The sequence below is a fragment of the Paramormyrops kingsleyae genome, chromosome 17 (genome assembly GCF_048594095.1).
Source record: "Paramormyrops kingsleyae isolate MSU_618 chromosome 17, PKINGS_0.4, whole genome shotgun sequence".
In the NCBI taxonomy this organism is placed as follows: domain Eukaryota; kingdom Metazoa; phylum Chordata; class Actinopteri; order Osteoglossiformes; family Mormyridae; genus Paramormyrops; species Paramormyrops kingsleyae.
Window position 1 is genome coordinate 1954726 of NC_132813.1, and position 15808 is coordinate 1970533.

Here is a 15808-nt window from a genome sequence, read left to right on the forward strand (position 1 = left end):
CCTTTCATGTGGCGTGCGTGTTTCTCGGTGATGGTACATACGTGTTTAGGAAACACGCTTTTCCCCCTGGGTCTGCCTGTGGCCTTCCGGTCGACCCTCTCCAATGCAGCCGTGTGATTTCTGCAAACGGCAGGGTGAGGGTGTTACTCGGAGAAAAGCAAGGAGAACGTGGCAGGAATTGGTTGGAGAGGAGTAAGCTTCCTGTGCTCACGGCAGACCCAGCACGCATGCCGATGCCAAGTCAGCCCTTGGCGGGGCATCGGCCACTCTCTCTCCAGGCCGTCATGCCCCTCTTGCTCCTTGTTGGCTCTATGTACTGACACCCCGTCCATAATCAGGGTAATTGAGAGGGTGACATGGTAGTTTGGACACACACTAGCAGTCCCTCATAAATCAGCCATAATGTTATTAATACCCGCATGTATTATGTGAAGCAAGCAGCAAGTTCAGTAGGTATCTGGATATGTGATATTTATCGGTCTTAATGAAATGGATCTCACTGTCAGCGGGATTGTCATCTATCTAATGAGTCACGCGATTCTCGGCCACTTTGTACCTCTAAAGCTTTCTGCTTAATGGAACCGACACCTGACCGGCTCCATTAGAATGCCTGTCTGCTCGGAGCTCCGTGTGGTTCTGTGTGGGTGTCCCGTCTCAGGGGTCCATTTGGGTTTCTCAGGGTGATTGTTCTGCTTCTGTGTGCTAAATTAAAATGCAACTGTTTTCGCATCTCTGTCTGCATGTCTCTCTATCTGCATGTCTCTCTGTCTGCATGTCTCTCTGTCTGTCTCTATGTCTCCCTCTCTCTGCATGTCTCTCTCATTCCGTCATTCTCCCCCTCTCCCATTCTCTCACTCTGTTATTCTCTCTCTCTTTCTTGACCTTTGCAGACAGGTTTGTTTTTAGCAGTCACACAGACAGATGTGCCTCAGGTCTTGCTGTGTGTTTTGGTGGACCTTCAGTCATGCCTAACCATCACACTGTGGTGGTAATCGCCATCCAGTGCTCTTCCCTCCTCCAAACAAGTAGGACAAGCCCACAGTGGCTGTTCATTACCCGCCTGCAAACTGCACAAGGTTTGTCATAAGAAACATTGTTATAATCCCCTTATTTTGGGTTCTCTGTCTATGGCATGTAGGTAGACAGTCAGGTAACACGCCCAAAAAAACGAAGGCTGAATACCAACCTGTCAAAGAAAGGGCCCCCCGGATGCCAGGCAGTGCCAGTTCAGAGAGGTCCAACCACCCAGGCAGCCCACAGAAGGGTGTCCATCTTGTGAGTCTGTTTTGACAGGCGCTCTGCACGCTCTTCTTGTGTCTGAGAGTAGAGGTCGCTACCCCTGGGCAGGAAACGCTGAGAACCTGGTCGGGATGTAATTCTCAGCTGTGACTGATGTGGATCGGCGGTAATGGGTTTAGAGTGAGTCTGATCGGAAGGAAAGTGCTGGTTTAATGATATCTGAACCAGCTCCCAGAGTGTCTGAAGTGCAACATGAAATCAGCCGCTCTGGCGCCCAGTGCAGTTTGTGCATAGTGACGATGCCTCTGGACCGGGTTCCGTGCCGTAAGGGTTCCGTGCCGCACTTTATAATCCAGATCTCAGTCTGATTTCCCGTCACGCTCATCGCTGTGCACTCCCCCCCCCCCCCCAACAAGAACCTAACAAGGCGAAGTGCCTGTTTTAGTAGGTGACTTTGATGTGAAGAGCCTTTGTAAGATCCCAGCAATGCCCTCGGATGGCTTTAGCGTTGCTATGGAAATCCCCGATAAGGATGACTGACGGCCCCTCACCCTGCAAATGGAATTGCACTTATTACTTCTGCGTTGCGTGTATGTGTTTCAGCTTGTGTGTCGCCTTGCATGCATGCGTGCGTCATACACGTGTTAATGAGAGAAAGTCGACCACTCTTGAGGCTTCTCAAGCACCTGCCACCTTAATCAGCTTGGACACTCCCTTCTTGGGGCCATGTTCCCTGGTCCGTAACAATCCAGGCTTCTGCAGGACGTACCAGCAAACTTTGTAAAGCCCTTTGAGGGATTAATGTCCACATGGCTAGAGACATATTTCCTGCAACTTTGTTTGCAAATAATAAGTTATGTACTGCAATAATATGAAGCTGGCATCAGATGAATAAGATTAAGGGTTTTATTGGTTAATTGTCTTATTCTAACATTAATAGGTGTGTCGATGCTGTAATTAAATCTCTTATCTGTGTGTCAATACATTATAAAAGGATTAGGGAGCGATATCTCCAATGCCGGTAGAGAAATCAATATTTATACTTAACATTGCTTACGGTTCTCTTGAAATTTGACGGTTGCATAAATCATCCTCTGAGGAGTCACAGAACTATGTGCTTCATGCATTTCAAGGTCCAGCTTGTGCAACCCCATTTCACAGAAGTTGGGACATTGTGTAAAATGTTAATAAAAGCAGAATGCAATGATTTACAAATTATATACAGTAAACCCATATTTAATTGAAAATAGAACAAAGACAACATATCAAATATTGAAACTGAGAAATTTAATTGTTTTGGTACAGACATATGTTCAATTTGAATTTGATACCAGCAACACGTTTCCGGGCCAGGGGCATGTTTACCACTGTGTTGCATCACCTCTTCTTTTAACAACAATCTGTAAACGTTTGGGAAGTGAGCGGACCAGTTACTGGAGTTTTGAAAGTGAAATGTTGTCCCATTCTTGCCCGATGTAAGATTGGAGCAGCTTGAAGTCTCCTTTCTGGTATTTCTCATTTCTTTATGTGCCAAATGTCTTCAGTGGAGTGCAGGCCAGTTTAGCACCCGGATTGTTCTGCTACTCAGCCATATTGTAACGTGTAGAAGGTGGTGTGGCATTGTCTTGCTGAAATAAGATGATGTCTGGATGGCAGCATATGTTGCTCCAAAACCTGTATATATCATTCAGCGTTAATGGTTTCCTTCCCAGAAGTGCGAGCTGCCCCAGCAATGGGCACTAATGCACCCCCACTCCAGCATGGATGCTGGCTTTTTAACTGGCTGCTGATAACAAGCTGGAAGGTCCCTCCTATTTAGACCAGAGGACATGGTGTCCATGATTTCCAAAATGAATCTGAAATATTGATTGGTCAGACCGCAGGACAGTTTTGCATTTTGCCTCCGTCCTAAATGAGCTCAAGCCCAGAGAAGTTGGCAGCGTTTCTGGTTTCTTCTTTTCATCCTGCATTTGTGGATGCAGCAACAAACTGTGTTCATAGACAGTGTTTTTCACAAGTGTTCCTGAGCCTGTGCAGTGATTTCCACTATAGAATCGTGTCTGTTTTTAATGCAGTGCCGCCTGAGGACCCGAAGATCATGGCTATTCAGTATTGTCCCTTGCCTACAGTGATTTCCTCAGGTTCTCTGAATCTTTTAATGATATTATGGACCAAAGATGATGAAATTCCCAAATTCTTGGCAATATTACGTTGAGGAACATTATTCTGAAATTGTTGCACTATTTGCCCACATAGTGTTTCACAGAGCGGTGAACCTCTCCCCATTTTCACTGCACAGAGCGGTGAACCTCTCCCCATTTTCACTGCACAGAGCGGTGAACCTCTCCCCATTTTCACTGCACAGAGCGGTGAATCTCTCCCCATCTTCACTGCACCGTGAAAAAAATGGAGGCCTGCTGTGAACTATGGGTTAGGAGAATCGCTGCACCCCTAGTGGATGTGTTTTGTCTGTGAGGGTCTCCATCAGCTTACGATTAAGGCCTGCTTTGTGTGGGGCTCCCCCCGTTTCACCGTTTCCCGCCCTGCTTTGGCGCCTGCTGCTGTCCCCCTCCTCGTCTCGACCTCAGTGACGCCCTCTGCTGCGCAGGCATGATGGAGCTCTCCCTGCCACCACTGAATCTGAAGCGGCTGTATCAGGAGACCCTGGAGATGGAGCCCATCCTCATAATGATCCCTCCTATTTAGACCAGAGGACACGGTGTCCATGATTTCCAAAATGAATCTGAAATATTGATTGGTCAGACCGCAGGACAGTTTTGCATTTTGCCTCCGTCCTAAATGAGCTCAAGCCCAGAGAAGTTGGCAGCGTTTCTGGTTTCTTCTTTTCATCCTGCATTTGTGGATGCAGCAACAAACTGTGTTCATAGACAGTGTTTTTCACAAGTGTTCCTGAGCCTGTGCAGTGATTTCCACTATAGAATCGTGTCTGTTTTTAATGCAGTGCCGCCTGAGGACCCGAAGATCATGGCTATTCAGTATTGTCCCTTGCCTACAGTGATTTCCTCAGGTTCTCTGAATCTTTTAATGATATTATGGACCAAAGATGATGAAATTCCCAAATTCTTGGCAATATTACGTTGAGGAACATTATTCTGAAATTGTTGCACTATTTGCCCACATAGTGTTTCACAGAGCGGTGAACCTCTCCCCATTTTCACTGCACAGAGCGGTGAACCTCTCCCCATTTTCACTGCACAGAGCGGTGAACCTCTCCCCATTTTCACTGCACAGAGCGGTGAATCTCTCCCCATCTTCACTGCACCGTGAAAAAAATGGAGGCCTGCTGTGAACTGTGGGTTAGGAGAATCGCTGCACCCCTAGTGGATGTGTTTTGTCTGTGAGGGTCTCCATCAGCTTACGATTAAGGCCTGCTTTGTGTGGGGCTCCCCCCGTTTCACCGTTTCCCGCCCTGCTTTGGCGCCTGCTGCTGTCCCCCTCCTCGTCTCGACCTCAGTGACGCCCTCTGCTGCGCAGGCATGATGGAGCTCTCCCTGCCACCACTGAATCTGAAGCGGCTGTATCAGGAGACCCTGGAGATGGAGCCCATCCTCATAATGATCTCGCCGGGAGCTGACCCATCCCAGGAACTGCTGGAGCTGGCTGGGGAGACAGTGGGCCGGGACAGCTACCATGAGGTGCGGCCCACCCTTAGCCCTTTGCGAAGGGACACATTCCTGCATTTATTTCCTTATTAAATCGCGCTGACTGTACCCAGGACAGCTCACTTCCCCGCATGTGTGTTTTATTTGAACAAATAAGGTAAAATACAGGTACGGTAGCAGAGTCCTAGTAACAGCTGGCTTGAGGCAGCCCAGTAGGACGTCGGCTCCAAGCTTAATCAAAGCGCAGTGATAATGGCTTTGGAAGGTGCTCTTAATCTGACCTCCACGCAGACATCCAGACGGCGTAACAGAGCACTGAGGTCAGACGGAGACAGAAGCATATTAAGCAGAGATGACAGCGATAAGTCCTGCCAGATACCCTGGCTTTTAATCAGCGTGTCATTGGCTGTTAAGCGGCACGATGATTCCGGATCTAACGCCTGCCCACATGAGTGCATGGGGCCTCCGTGTCTCGCATGCTGACAGTCAGGCGGCTCCTGTGTAAACTGGAGGCTCACGTCCAGATGTGCTGCTCTTATAGCACGGCAGGATGGAAGCTGAAATTTGACCTCTCTGCCTCTCATTATCTGCCTGTCCTTTTCTTTACCGTGCACGTCTGTAACCCTCTCGCTGTGTCCCCCCTCCCTCCCTCCAGCTGGCTATGGGTCAGGGCCAGGCCGACGTCGCTGTCCAGACCCTCAAGGAGTGCGCTCGTAATGGAGAGTGGCTGTGTCTCAAGAACTTGCACCTCGTCACCGCCTGGCTCCCCCTACTGGAGAAGGTGGGCATTTCGGCTTTGTGTAGCACCATGTTGATTGGTGACCTGGTAGTTCGACCTGCACAGGGTGTAGCGTGGGGTAGCTGTGTCTGTGGGAAGGCCTGCTTTCTCTTTCTCCCTCTTTCACGGAGGGGATGAAGGCAGGTCTGCCTGTGGAACTCTGCCGTCTCGAGCCACTGATTTCATTCCCTATTTAGCTTTAATTGCATCCACCGTCAACCAGGCAGTAGATGTAAATTTATTCCAAGTTTCCTCCTTTTTGCACTTTCTCACAGAGCCTCTGTAGCCACAAACCTCAACCCCTTTATTTGTGGCAAAAGTCCAGGCAATGGACGCCAGTCCGATTTACACGCCTCTGACTGGGATGACGTCCTCCGCGGCTGGTACAACTGTGGCTGCCACTGGCTCTCCAGAGCCCGGCTGCAGGCCACATGACAAGAATCAGCGGGTTCAGGCCCACTTTTACCCAGAAAGCGTGTCTTTTGTCTGCCCCCCCCCCTTTTTTTTTGGCTGCCCCCCCCCCCTTTTTTTTGGCTGCCCCCCCCCCTTTTTTTTGGCTGCCCCCCCCTCCCTTTTTTTTGGCTGTACTCCCAGTCCCACTGAGCTTTGCTGCCTTTGAAGAGCAGCCTCATGTTGGTTCCTATGGTTATGCCACAGAACCTTGTTAATTTCAGCCCAGCCACCTGCCTTTCTCCCTCGGATCGGAATCTTCACCATGCACCCAAACTCAGGACCCTCTGGCCTGTGTGTGCAGTATTAGATGTCCCCACAATGTGATAAAAACCTATCACTCTGACCTTGTGGGGACATTTTTCCAGTCCCCTCAAAGGGAAACTGTGAATGCAATCAAAAAACTAAAAATGTCAAAAATCTACTGAGTAGGAGTACAGTTATTATAGCTTGGATTAAGGTTTTCCCATAGGAATAAGTGAACAGTCCCCCAAAAGATATGAACACAACCCTGCGTGTGTGTGTGTGTGTGTGTGTGTTTGTCTGTGTGTGTGTGTGTGTGTGTGTGTTTGTTTGTGTGTGTGTGTGCGTGTGTGTGTGTGTGTGCGCGTGTGTGAGTGACTGAAAGAGACCCTCTCTCTGGGTCTTCCCTCCTGTTAGTGACTCATTCCCTCCCTGCTCTCTCAATCTGCATCTCTCTCCAGAGAATTCAGAGCGATGTCATTATCAGGCACAAACGCTTAGCCATGATCGGCAGTGTCAGCTTCGCGGGGGGTGGGGGTCTTTAAAGACCCGAGCTGGGTGTGGGGCAGGTTGGCGAGGTGTCACGGTGCCACCATTTGGGTGAGGAGGGTTTCCTGGAGCCTACAGGCATCTTTATACTTCCAGCCCTGGATGATTGGTGTATATTTTTTTATTCCAAGTAAATTAAACATGTGCTGACATGCTCAGTAGTTGGGTTGAGTTCTTCACACGTGGGGCCTGTGCTGACTTCAGTACACCTGCAGTGATGGTGCTCATGAATATTAAAGCTGTCCTGCTCCAGAGGATCATGGAAAAATGGCCCCTTAGCCCACCTTAGGAAGATACAGGCGGGTGGTCTCTCCAGAACCTCCGTTTAGCAGAGCAGTGTCGCGCAGGCCCAGAGCAGCTCTATGAATTTGTTCTATTTTTGATCTATTGAGTTTTTGGGTTGAAGTTCTGGGACGTGGTGTAGAATATGCAGAATGCATGGGGGTGAAATGTCTCCATGCCATTGGTGGAGGTCTCCCCCCCCCCCGACCCCATGTCTGGATGCTTATAAACGGCTTTCGTGTTGGTTCCTCAGGAGCTCAACGTGCTTCGACCCAAAACTGGGTTCCGCCTGTGGCTCACAGCTGAAGTGCACACCAAGTTCTCCGCCATCCTGCTGCAGAGCAGCCTGAAGGTCACGTACGAGGTAGGGACCAGTGTCCTGGCTAAGAGGGGCTCTCTACCATGAACTGTGCCTGCCTTCTCCACGATGTTGGCTTCCCTCCCCAGGCCCCCCCCGGCCTGAAGAAGAACCTCATGAGGACTTACGAGTCGTGGAGCCCGGAGCAGATCAGTAAGGGGGGCTCGGTGGTGCGGGCCCAGTCGCTCTTCGGCCTCGCCTGGTTCCACGCCGTGTGCCAGGAGCGGCGAAACTACATCCCCCAGGTGCCGCCCGTCACCTGGTGCCTACCTGTGTGTGGCCACCATCGCTGTAATCATTTACGTTTAACAGAGGTGCAGGTTTCATTAGAGCGCAGCTGCCTGGCATCACGTCTGGAAGCCGTCTGCAGCAAAGCTCCAGCCCTAACCTTCCATGGCCAATTAAACAGGCTGTAATTGCTGGTGGATAAGGCAGAGGGGGGGGTCTGAGATGGGAGGAGCCAGGGAGACCCGCTAAATGGTGGCTGTACCTGGAAGTCACCAAGAGACATAAAGCTATATTTATTGGTACAGTCCGAGAACCACGGCTGCGCTTCATGGGCAGGTCACCTGGTCAGAGCCATATTAATACCAGCCACACTGGCCAATAGCGACGCTTGGGTTCTACTGTCCTTATAATGTGGCATCTGTAAGAGGGGAGGCATGAGACCACGTCTGCCGGGCCGCCTGTGCAATAATTATATCCAGCCATTATTTAGATGTTTCAGATATAACACTTAATTAAATTGCCAGGCTCTGAGTAAGCCTGCTTAATTAATTAGCAGTTATCTCTTTCGTTAAATTGATGTTGGCAGCATTCGTTTAGTGAAGGTTAGGAGTGTATTTTTACAGGAGTGCAGTCAGACCTTAATTACTGAACATCTTATCGATGATCTCCGACTAGATACCAGGCTCTCTAAACAGGAACCAGCTGGCTGTTTCTCACATATTATCATTATTATTATTATTATTATTATTATTACATTAAGTTTGTTAGGTACTGAATGTAGATAATTTAATTCTAGGTATCATTACACATTTATCCATGAGAGCCTGACTCCTGGCTGACCCCCCTTAATAAACCCCCCCCCCCCCCCCGAACCATCAGACTGAGAATACAGCCAGTCCCTGGGTAATATTTACCCCCCGAATCTATCACTGTGAGCTCAGGAGGGATCCAGGAAGGACATAAGCACTTGGTTTAAATGTCTCATTTACGGCTTGCTGTACGCAGGGGTCTGATCCTGCCTGGCCTGATGCTAATGAAGCTCTCTTGCCGCCATTACGCCACGGTAGCGGGTTAGCGCTTGACTGATAGCCAGGCGTCAGGCGGTAAATAAAGGGGGGGGGGGTGGATTCATTTGGAATTTCTTATTGTAATAATTTAGAAACTCATTTGTCTGAGGATTTGCATGGTGAGTGCGTTCCCCTTGCCTGGAGCGGGGATGCAGGGCTAGGTGGGGGAATATGGCCGCTCCTGATCCTGTTATTAGGGGGTGCAGGGCTAGGTTGGGGAATATGGCCGCTCCTCATCTTGTTATTAGGGGGTGCAGGACTAGGTTGGGGAATATGGCTGCTCCTCATCCTGTCGTTAGGGGGTGCAGGGCTAGGTGGGGGAATATGGCCGCTCCTCATCCTGTTGTTAGGGGATGTGTAGGTGATGTGCCATTCTGTAACTCTGTTGCATCACATTTCACATCCACTGCTGCTGGCGCCGTGCTGTAATTACGCCCTGCATTTGCGCTTCCGAGGTGGTGTCTGTCTGGCTGGATAGCCTGTCACTCTGTGTTTTCTGAGCCCAGCCTGTATATTTGTTGAACCTACGTAAACAAAGAAATTCCTCTCCTTCTAGGGCTGGACAAAATTCTACGAATTCTCTTTGTCTGATCTCCGTGCTGGGTTTGAGATCATCGACAGGCTTTTCGAAGGTAATGGCAGGGACTAAGCTGAGTTTGTTTAACATTAAACCTGTTTAATTTAACATTTGCTGTACTCCCTGTGAAGCTGTCCAGTGGCTCACATCCCTACTGAAATGATCAGCAGTTAACATTTGCTGCAGTCTCTGTGAGCCTGTCCAGTGGCTCACATCCCTACTGAAATGATCAGCAGTTAACATTTGCTGCAGTCCCTGTGAAGTTGTCCAGTGGCTCACATCCCTACTGAAATGATCAGCAGTTAACATTTGCTTCAGTCTCTGTGAAGCTGTACAGTGGCTCATATCCCTACTGAAATGATTAGCAGTTAACATTTGCTTCAGTCTCTGTGAAGCTGTCCAGTGGCGCACATCCCTACTGAAATGATCAGCAGTGGTGGTGGGACCTGGGTTTGCTTCCCTCTGGTCCTCTGGAGTCGCAGACCGGCGTCCCCTGCTGGTGGGGAGGCATCGTGTCAGCCAGCTGTGGCACCAGCGCCCCAGCCTGCTTCCCTTTCCTTTCCTCCCAGTAGCCTGGAATTTGTACCCGTTGAACACAGATGTCCACTGTGGCTTTCTTGTTTTCATGCTGCGGCCTGGATGAATTCCCAGGCGTTTAAACCACTTTCTCAGTTCAGCTTCCGGACAGTTCCGCATCGCCTCCTTTTGTTATTGAGCTGAATGAAAGCAGGCGGGCAGTGAAGCCTCCATTCAGACCTTTTTCTCCTATATATCCGGCTCATCCTGCTGTGTGATTAGATGGTTGATGATGGACCCTGTTAGCTTGTTATTGCTAAGCACGCCCCTAGTGGAGAGTGTGTGGAACTGCAGCCCCTGTGATCCCTGACTGCAGGAGCCAAAGACGTCCAGTGGGACTTTGTACGAGGGCTCCTGGAGAGCGCCATCTACGGCGGCCGCGTGGACAACCCGTACGACCAGCGTGTCCTGCGCTCTTACCTGGACCAGTTTTTCAGCGCACGCCTGGGTTCTAAGGCAGCGGCAGCGGCGGCCTTCCCAGCGCCGATCAGCCTGCCCAGCACCTGCAGTGTCCTGGTGGGTCGGCCTGTTTAGCAGTTTGGAGAGTCTCTCTCCAGAACCAGAATGCCAGCCACTGAAGTCACTTTGGCCCAGGAGTGCTGGGATTTGCATTCAATTAATAAAAAATGACTATGACTAAAAACATATCAGCATCTTCGTACACGGAATGAGTCCCATTTGACCCGGTGCCCAATTTCAGGATTACCGAGGTGCCATGAAGAGCCTCCCCGAGGACGACCGGCCTGCGTTCTTCGGCCTGCCGGCCAACATCGAGCGTTCGGCCCAGCGCATCTTCAGCTCCCAGGTAGGCCGAGTCTGCGGTCATGTGATCGCCTCGCCCGCGGTCCCCCTCCCTGCCCGTGGTCCCCCTCCCCGCCCGCTGGCATTGGCTTGGCCCAGGTTAAATCTCTCAGCAGCTCTCCGGATTGGAGAGGTATCAGGATGTAAGGAGCTGAGTCCCTGCATTCCATGCGATCGCTGAGCTGCCAAACACTGCATTCGGAGCGGGAAGGCAGCGCCGGGCTGGGGGGGGACACAGCTGTTTCCTGTCGGTCGTGACCTGAGGCATGTTTGTCCCGCTCCCTTCAAAGCCATGTAGGTGGCTGTGGGAGCCCCCATCTCTTCCTCATCTCACCGGCCACGCAAGTCCTCCGTTATACACAGCCCGACATTTTTAATGCTGAAATAACAGTGGTGACATTTTCAGTAGGACTTACTTTCATTGAACGTTTCCCTCACACCACGTCACCCTGTATGGGCTGCGGTTTTACATTTAGCCCGAGATACTGGGATTGTCACAAGCGAGCTGTAGCACCTGCAGAGCGAGCCGCTCTTTCCCCAACAGCATGAGCGCGTGCGTCAGCATTCCACTCATCCTGTGTCCCATGCGCCAAAGACCAAGGCTGACATGCTTAACCCCAGGGGGCGGGGGGTCTGTAACTGGCAGGGGGCGCTCTCACTCTCTCACTCTCCGTGAACTACAAGCATCCCAATTTTACTTTATCAGCAGTAATTAATTACTAAATGTATGTCTAAAATTAGACAGCGGAGTAAAAGGTATTCCTTTTCACATTGTGACCCCCCCCCCCCCCCCCCCGTACGTGCTGTGTGTACTGCTGCACATGGCTGTATAACTCTCACTCTCAGAAAGCATCTTGCCTGGTCCACGTTTCCCTGTTTTGTTTACCGCAGTCAAGGAAGATCTGTTTTCAAACTGCCTTGTTACCTGTAACGTCTGCAAATGCTATCATATTGTCTTCATATTGTCACTCCTAGAAAACTTACCTGTCTACATTTGGGTCATAATTTTTTTTTTTTGCTGTAGTGATTCATTTTTTCATTTTCTTCAGAAGGAGCAGAAAGGTGTGCGACCACTTTAGGGAAGGGTGGGCACAGCCGGCGCCCCCCCCCCCCCCCCCAGTGTGCTATGGTTTATATAAGAGCTGCAGTATTAAGTCAGTTTGTCTTTTTCATCTATCCCGGAGGAACAGAGGAAGAACGCCCCCCCCCCCCGACCTTTATCCATAGTGTCCCCCGGCGGGCATGGTGAACTGCAACGGGAAGTAAGGCATGGTGACGTCACGATGCCACGGCTCCGACGTGGGCCTCGGAATGGGGGGGCCACGCACTTCGCTAATTACTGACCTGCGAGGAGACGTTAGTATTGGCTAGCATCCCGCCTTCATTCCCCCAGGGAACTGCCAAAGGCACTTATTTAGCAGGGATGCGGTCCGGTCAATTTATGCAGAGTCGGGAATCGGAGCCCTACTGTGAAGATGCTGCGGGGGGCCAATTAGGATGCTGTGCTTCTTAAACAGGCAGACCTGTACCTGGGGGGTGGGGGTAAAGGTCTATGGAGGGAAGGGGGAGCTCGTCGGAGCTCTCCAGTAGACAAATGGTGTTCTGTGTTGTTGGCAGCCTGCTTGCCTGGGCTCCATGATAATGCCGTGATCACGCCTGGCCTTCCAGCGGCCCGAACAGGAACACTGCTCTCGGATTTGCCCACATGGATTCCTTCTATACCGCCTGAGAATCATTTACGGAATTTGCAGTCAGATGTTGAAGGTTAACAGTTTCAGAATGAAAGATTTTCATTCCAGACCTTTTACTTAAATATCACTTTGTAAGAAGTGAGAGCCTTGCACTATTAAGCGCTGTAAGCACACACTGCACCACTTCCTTATGAGTGTCTAGCTGGGGGGGGGGGGGGGTTTCACTTAACATTGCTCCTCGAATGTGAGAATTTCCCCTTGACAAATGATCCATCTCATGTCGCATTAAAATTTGCGCTTGACCTGTGCTTCAGGCTGGGCCATGCAGAGGCCACTTACACTGAAAGTGGCACATTTCACGCTTTTCACAGCCCCCAATTTCAGCAGGGCAGCCGAGGCGCCTCCTGCAGTCACTCAACAGTGTGTCCCTCTGCAGGTCAAAGGTCGTGCTTCTTGACAACACGATAGCCGAGTTTCTTTTTCCTGAAATGTAACCAGTGGCCTCAGTGAGCCTCCTCACCCACCCTATCGAACAGGATAAAACACGATTCCCAGCTTTAGATGGCTGGCTTGGTTACCATGTCGACCGGATTGTGGAGGAGTGCATGCTGCATGTATGCTGACGATTTCCTGCATTTCTCACGGTCTTTGAACATGTGCTTCCTGTCTCTCTCCCGGGGCCGGCAGCATTTTAGCGCTGTGACGGGTAAATGCCGCGAGGAGGCTAAGACGACCTCCGGCGCTGCGGCCGTGGTGGGAATGTGCTCCAAACCGCAGTCTCGCCCCCCTCTGGTCCTGTGTGTGGCCTGCATGCATGTCGCATGTTCCACGTGCTTATCTGTGGCGGTGATGCAGACATTAGCAGGTGACACCTACCAGTGTGACGAGGGCTTCGGGAGATGGGAGAGGATCTGAAAGGGGTTACAGCAATGACTCAGTAAATACGAGAGAGAAGGATGATGGGGCGGGGTCCTCTCAATAATGGGGAGCGGGGGGTCCTCTCTTAATAATGGGGAGCGGGGGGTCCTCTCTTAATAATGGGGAGCGGGGGGTCCTCTCTTAATAATGGGGAGTGGGGGGTCCTCTCTTAATAATGGGGAGCGGGGGTCCTCTCTTAATAATGGGGAGCGGGGGTCCTCTCTTAATAATGGGGAGCGGGGGGTCCTCTCTTAATAATGGGGAGCGGGGGGTCCTTTCTTAATAATGGGGAGCGGGGGGTCCTCTCTTAATAATGGGGAGCAGGGGTCCTCTCTTAATAATGGTGTCGGTTGGTGTTCAGATAATCAAGGAATATGAATTTTCATCCCTTGCTTTTTAACTATCCCATCTAAGGACCGTTATCTGGAGGAAAATGACACTTGTAACTGTCCTAAGATACATAATCACCCTGAATGCTGTACACTGATGATCCGACAGAGGTTGAGCTATAGAAAGTATATGTGTTTACTGTAATGAATGAGAAAGTGGTTTTACTTGGGTGTTTGTGTCAGATGTGGAGTGTGGGGCTCTGTGAGGCTTCCTGCACTGCTGTGGACGTCACTGAGGCTCTAACAGGGCACCCCCATTCACCGTCCCTTTTTAGGAGATCAAAGGGACACGATCTGAAACTGGCTGATTACTGCTCCTCCGCCACCTTTACAGCCCCCAGTGGCAGCCAGGGACTTATTAACTGGAATCCTCAGAGCTGCCCAGTCTCAGTGAAATGCAGTGCTCCCTGTTGGGGTGCTTTGTGCCTTTTTATTCTTTTTTTACATACTATAGAGCATTTTTACATGCAGACAGTTTATGTCTTTGTTATACCCCTTTTGGACACACGGGGGCATAGCGATTTAAGACAGGTTTGAGTTTTATTGCCATGTCTGCACTTCATTCAACGTCAGCCTTCCAGGTGTCCCTGTACACTGCATTTCATAGCCCAATGCTTTTTGGTGTGACTCCACCCCAATGGTCTGTGACTCCACCCCAATGGTCTGTGACTCCACCCCTATGGTCTGTGACTCCGCCCTCACTGGTCTGCCTGAACCCGTCCCACGGGAGACGCGAAACCCAGAGTCCCTGTGCCGTCGGCCATTCAGCGCTCCGAATTGCTCACGGCCCGAATCACATCCTGTACTTTAATTATCCTATGAATCAGATCTGTTCCCGTGAAAAAGATTTATTGCCGGTATGACCAGGGCTGCAGTAGCGACTGTGGGGGTGTCATCACTGATGCGCGTCTGTGGTCTTTGCGGGAAGAGGCGGAGCCTTGGGATTCCTCTATGAAGAGGCTTCACTCACCCACTATTCCTGGTCATGCAGAGACAGGAGCCAGGCCTGAAAGATGCTCTCTGGGCCCAGTGACACTTTAAATAACAGTCTCGGGCAGTAAGGCAGCAGTTCCAAGTTAGTTACATGCCGGTGGTAAGTTAGGCCCTCAGGTCCAAGGGCAGTGCTGTTGTACCCTGAATGGCTGCAGTGAGATTACTGTCATCACTTTATGCAGGTTCTTGGGACGGTGATGATAATGTATTGTAATGCAATAGTGGTTATAACGGTGTGTTACTGTGACGCTGTGATATTCAGTCTTTCATGGATTGGCCTGCAGGGGGCACCATTCAAGTTACGAAAATGCACAGCGGGACATGGAGCCAGTCTCCCTTCCCACGGACTGACGCAGTGACCCGTTGAACCGGTACCATGAGCAGCAGGAACGTTTGCTCATAAATCCTCGGCCCGCTTCTGATTTACCGGGCAGACATGAAACGCTGCTGGTCAGGGGGGAGGCAGGGCCGGGGTTGCTGGTCTGGAACGTAATTAGAATTTGGTTGTGTGGGATGATACATCGCCTGTGCTGCAGCCCCCCCCCTCCCCCAAGAGCTCTCTCTAGGCCTGCAGCCCCCCCCCTCCCCCCCACCCCCAGCAGGTCTGCCCCTTCGCCTCCAGCCGTGAATTAATTTCGTGAATAATCTCTCTACATCACTTACACTCTCGGCAGACTCACTTGTCAGGCTGAAGTAAAGACACCCGGGCTCATAGCGCTGATACGGCCAGGCTTAATTTCACTCCCTTCTACCCCCCCCCCCAGGTCATTTTGTGCTTCAGGGGGCTGTTTGGGTGCCTTGGAAGTGCCTGGATGCAGGACGCGGTGGCAGTTGTGTCAGTCAGGTGACAGAAGGATGCCTTCGGCCTTTACGGGTCATTTATTACGCAGCTGCCTTAATGCGGGACGTCAATTCGGTATTCGGGCCGGGACTCCGCCCGAGCACACATCCCATCATGGCACACATCCCATCATGGCACACATCCCATCATGGCACACATCCCATCATGGCACACATCCCATCATGGCACACATCCCATCATGCTC

General features: G+C 50.8%; 1 protein-coding gene across 1 annotated transcript in view; it reads left to right on the forward strand.

Annotated features, from left to right (window-relative positions):
* The window catches only part of dync2h1 (dynein cytoplasmic 2 heavy chain 1), a 78283-nt gene that overhangs the window by 50013 nt on the left and 12462 nt on the right, over positions 1 to 15808 (forward strand). Inside the window, exons 78-84 of the mRNA XM_072701748.1 lie at positions 4735 to 4895; positions 5518 to 5643; positions 7418 to 7528; positions 7612 to 7767; positions 9374 to 9449; positions 10287 to 10486; positions 10671 to 10775. Of these exons, the coding sequence (XP_072557849.1) occupies positions 4735 to 4895; positions 5518 to 5643; positions 7418 to 7528; positions 7612 to 7767; positions 9374 to 9449; positions 10287 to 10486; positions 10671 to 10775 (935 nt within the window). The remainder of the gene's footprint in view (positions 1 to 4734; positions 4896 to 5517; positions 5644 to 7417; positions 7529 to 7611; positions 7768 to 9373; positions 9450 to 10286; positions 10487 to 10670; positions 10776 to 15808) is intronic.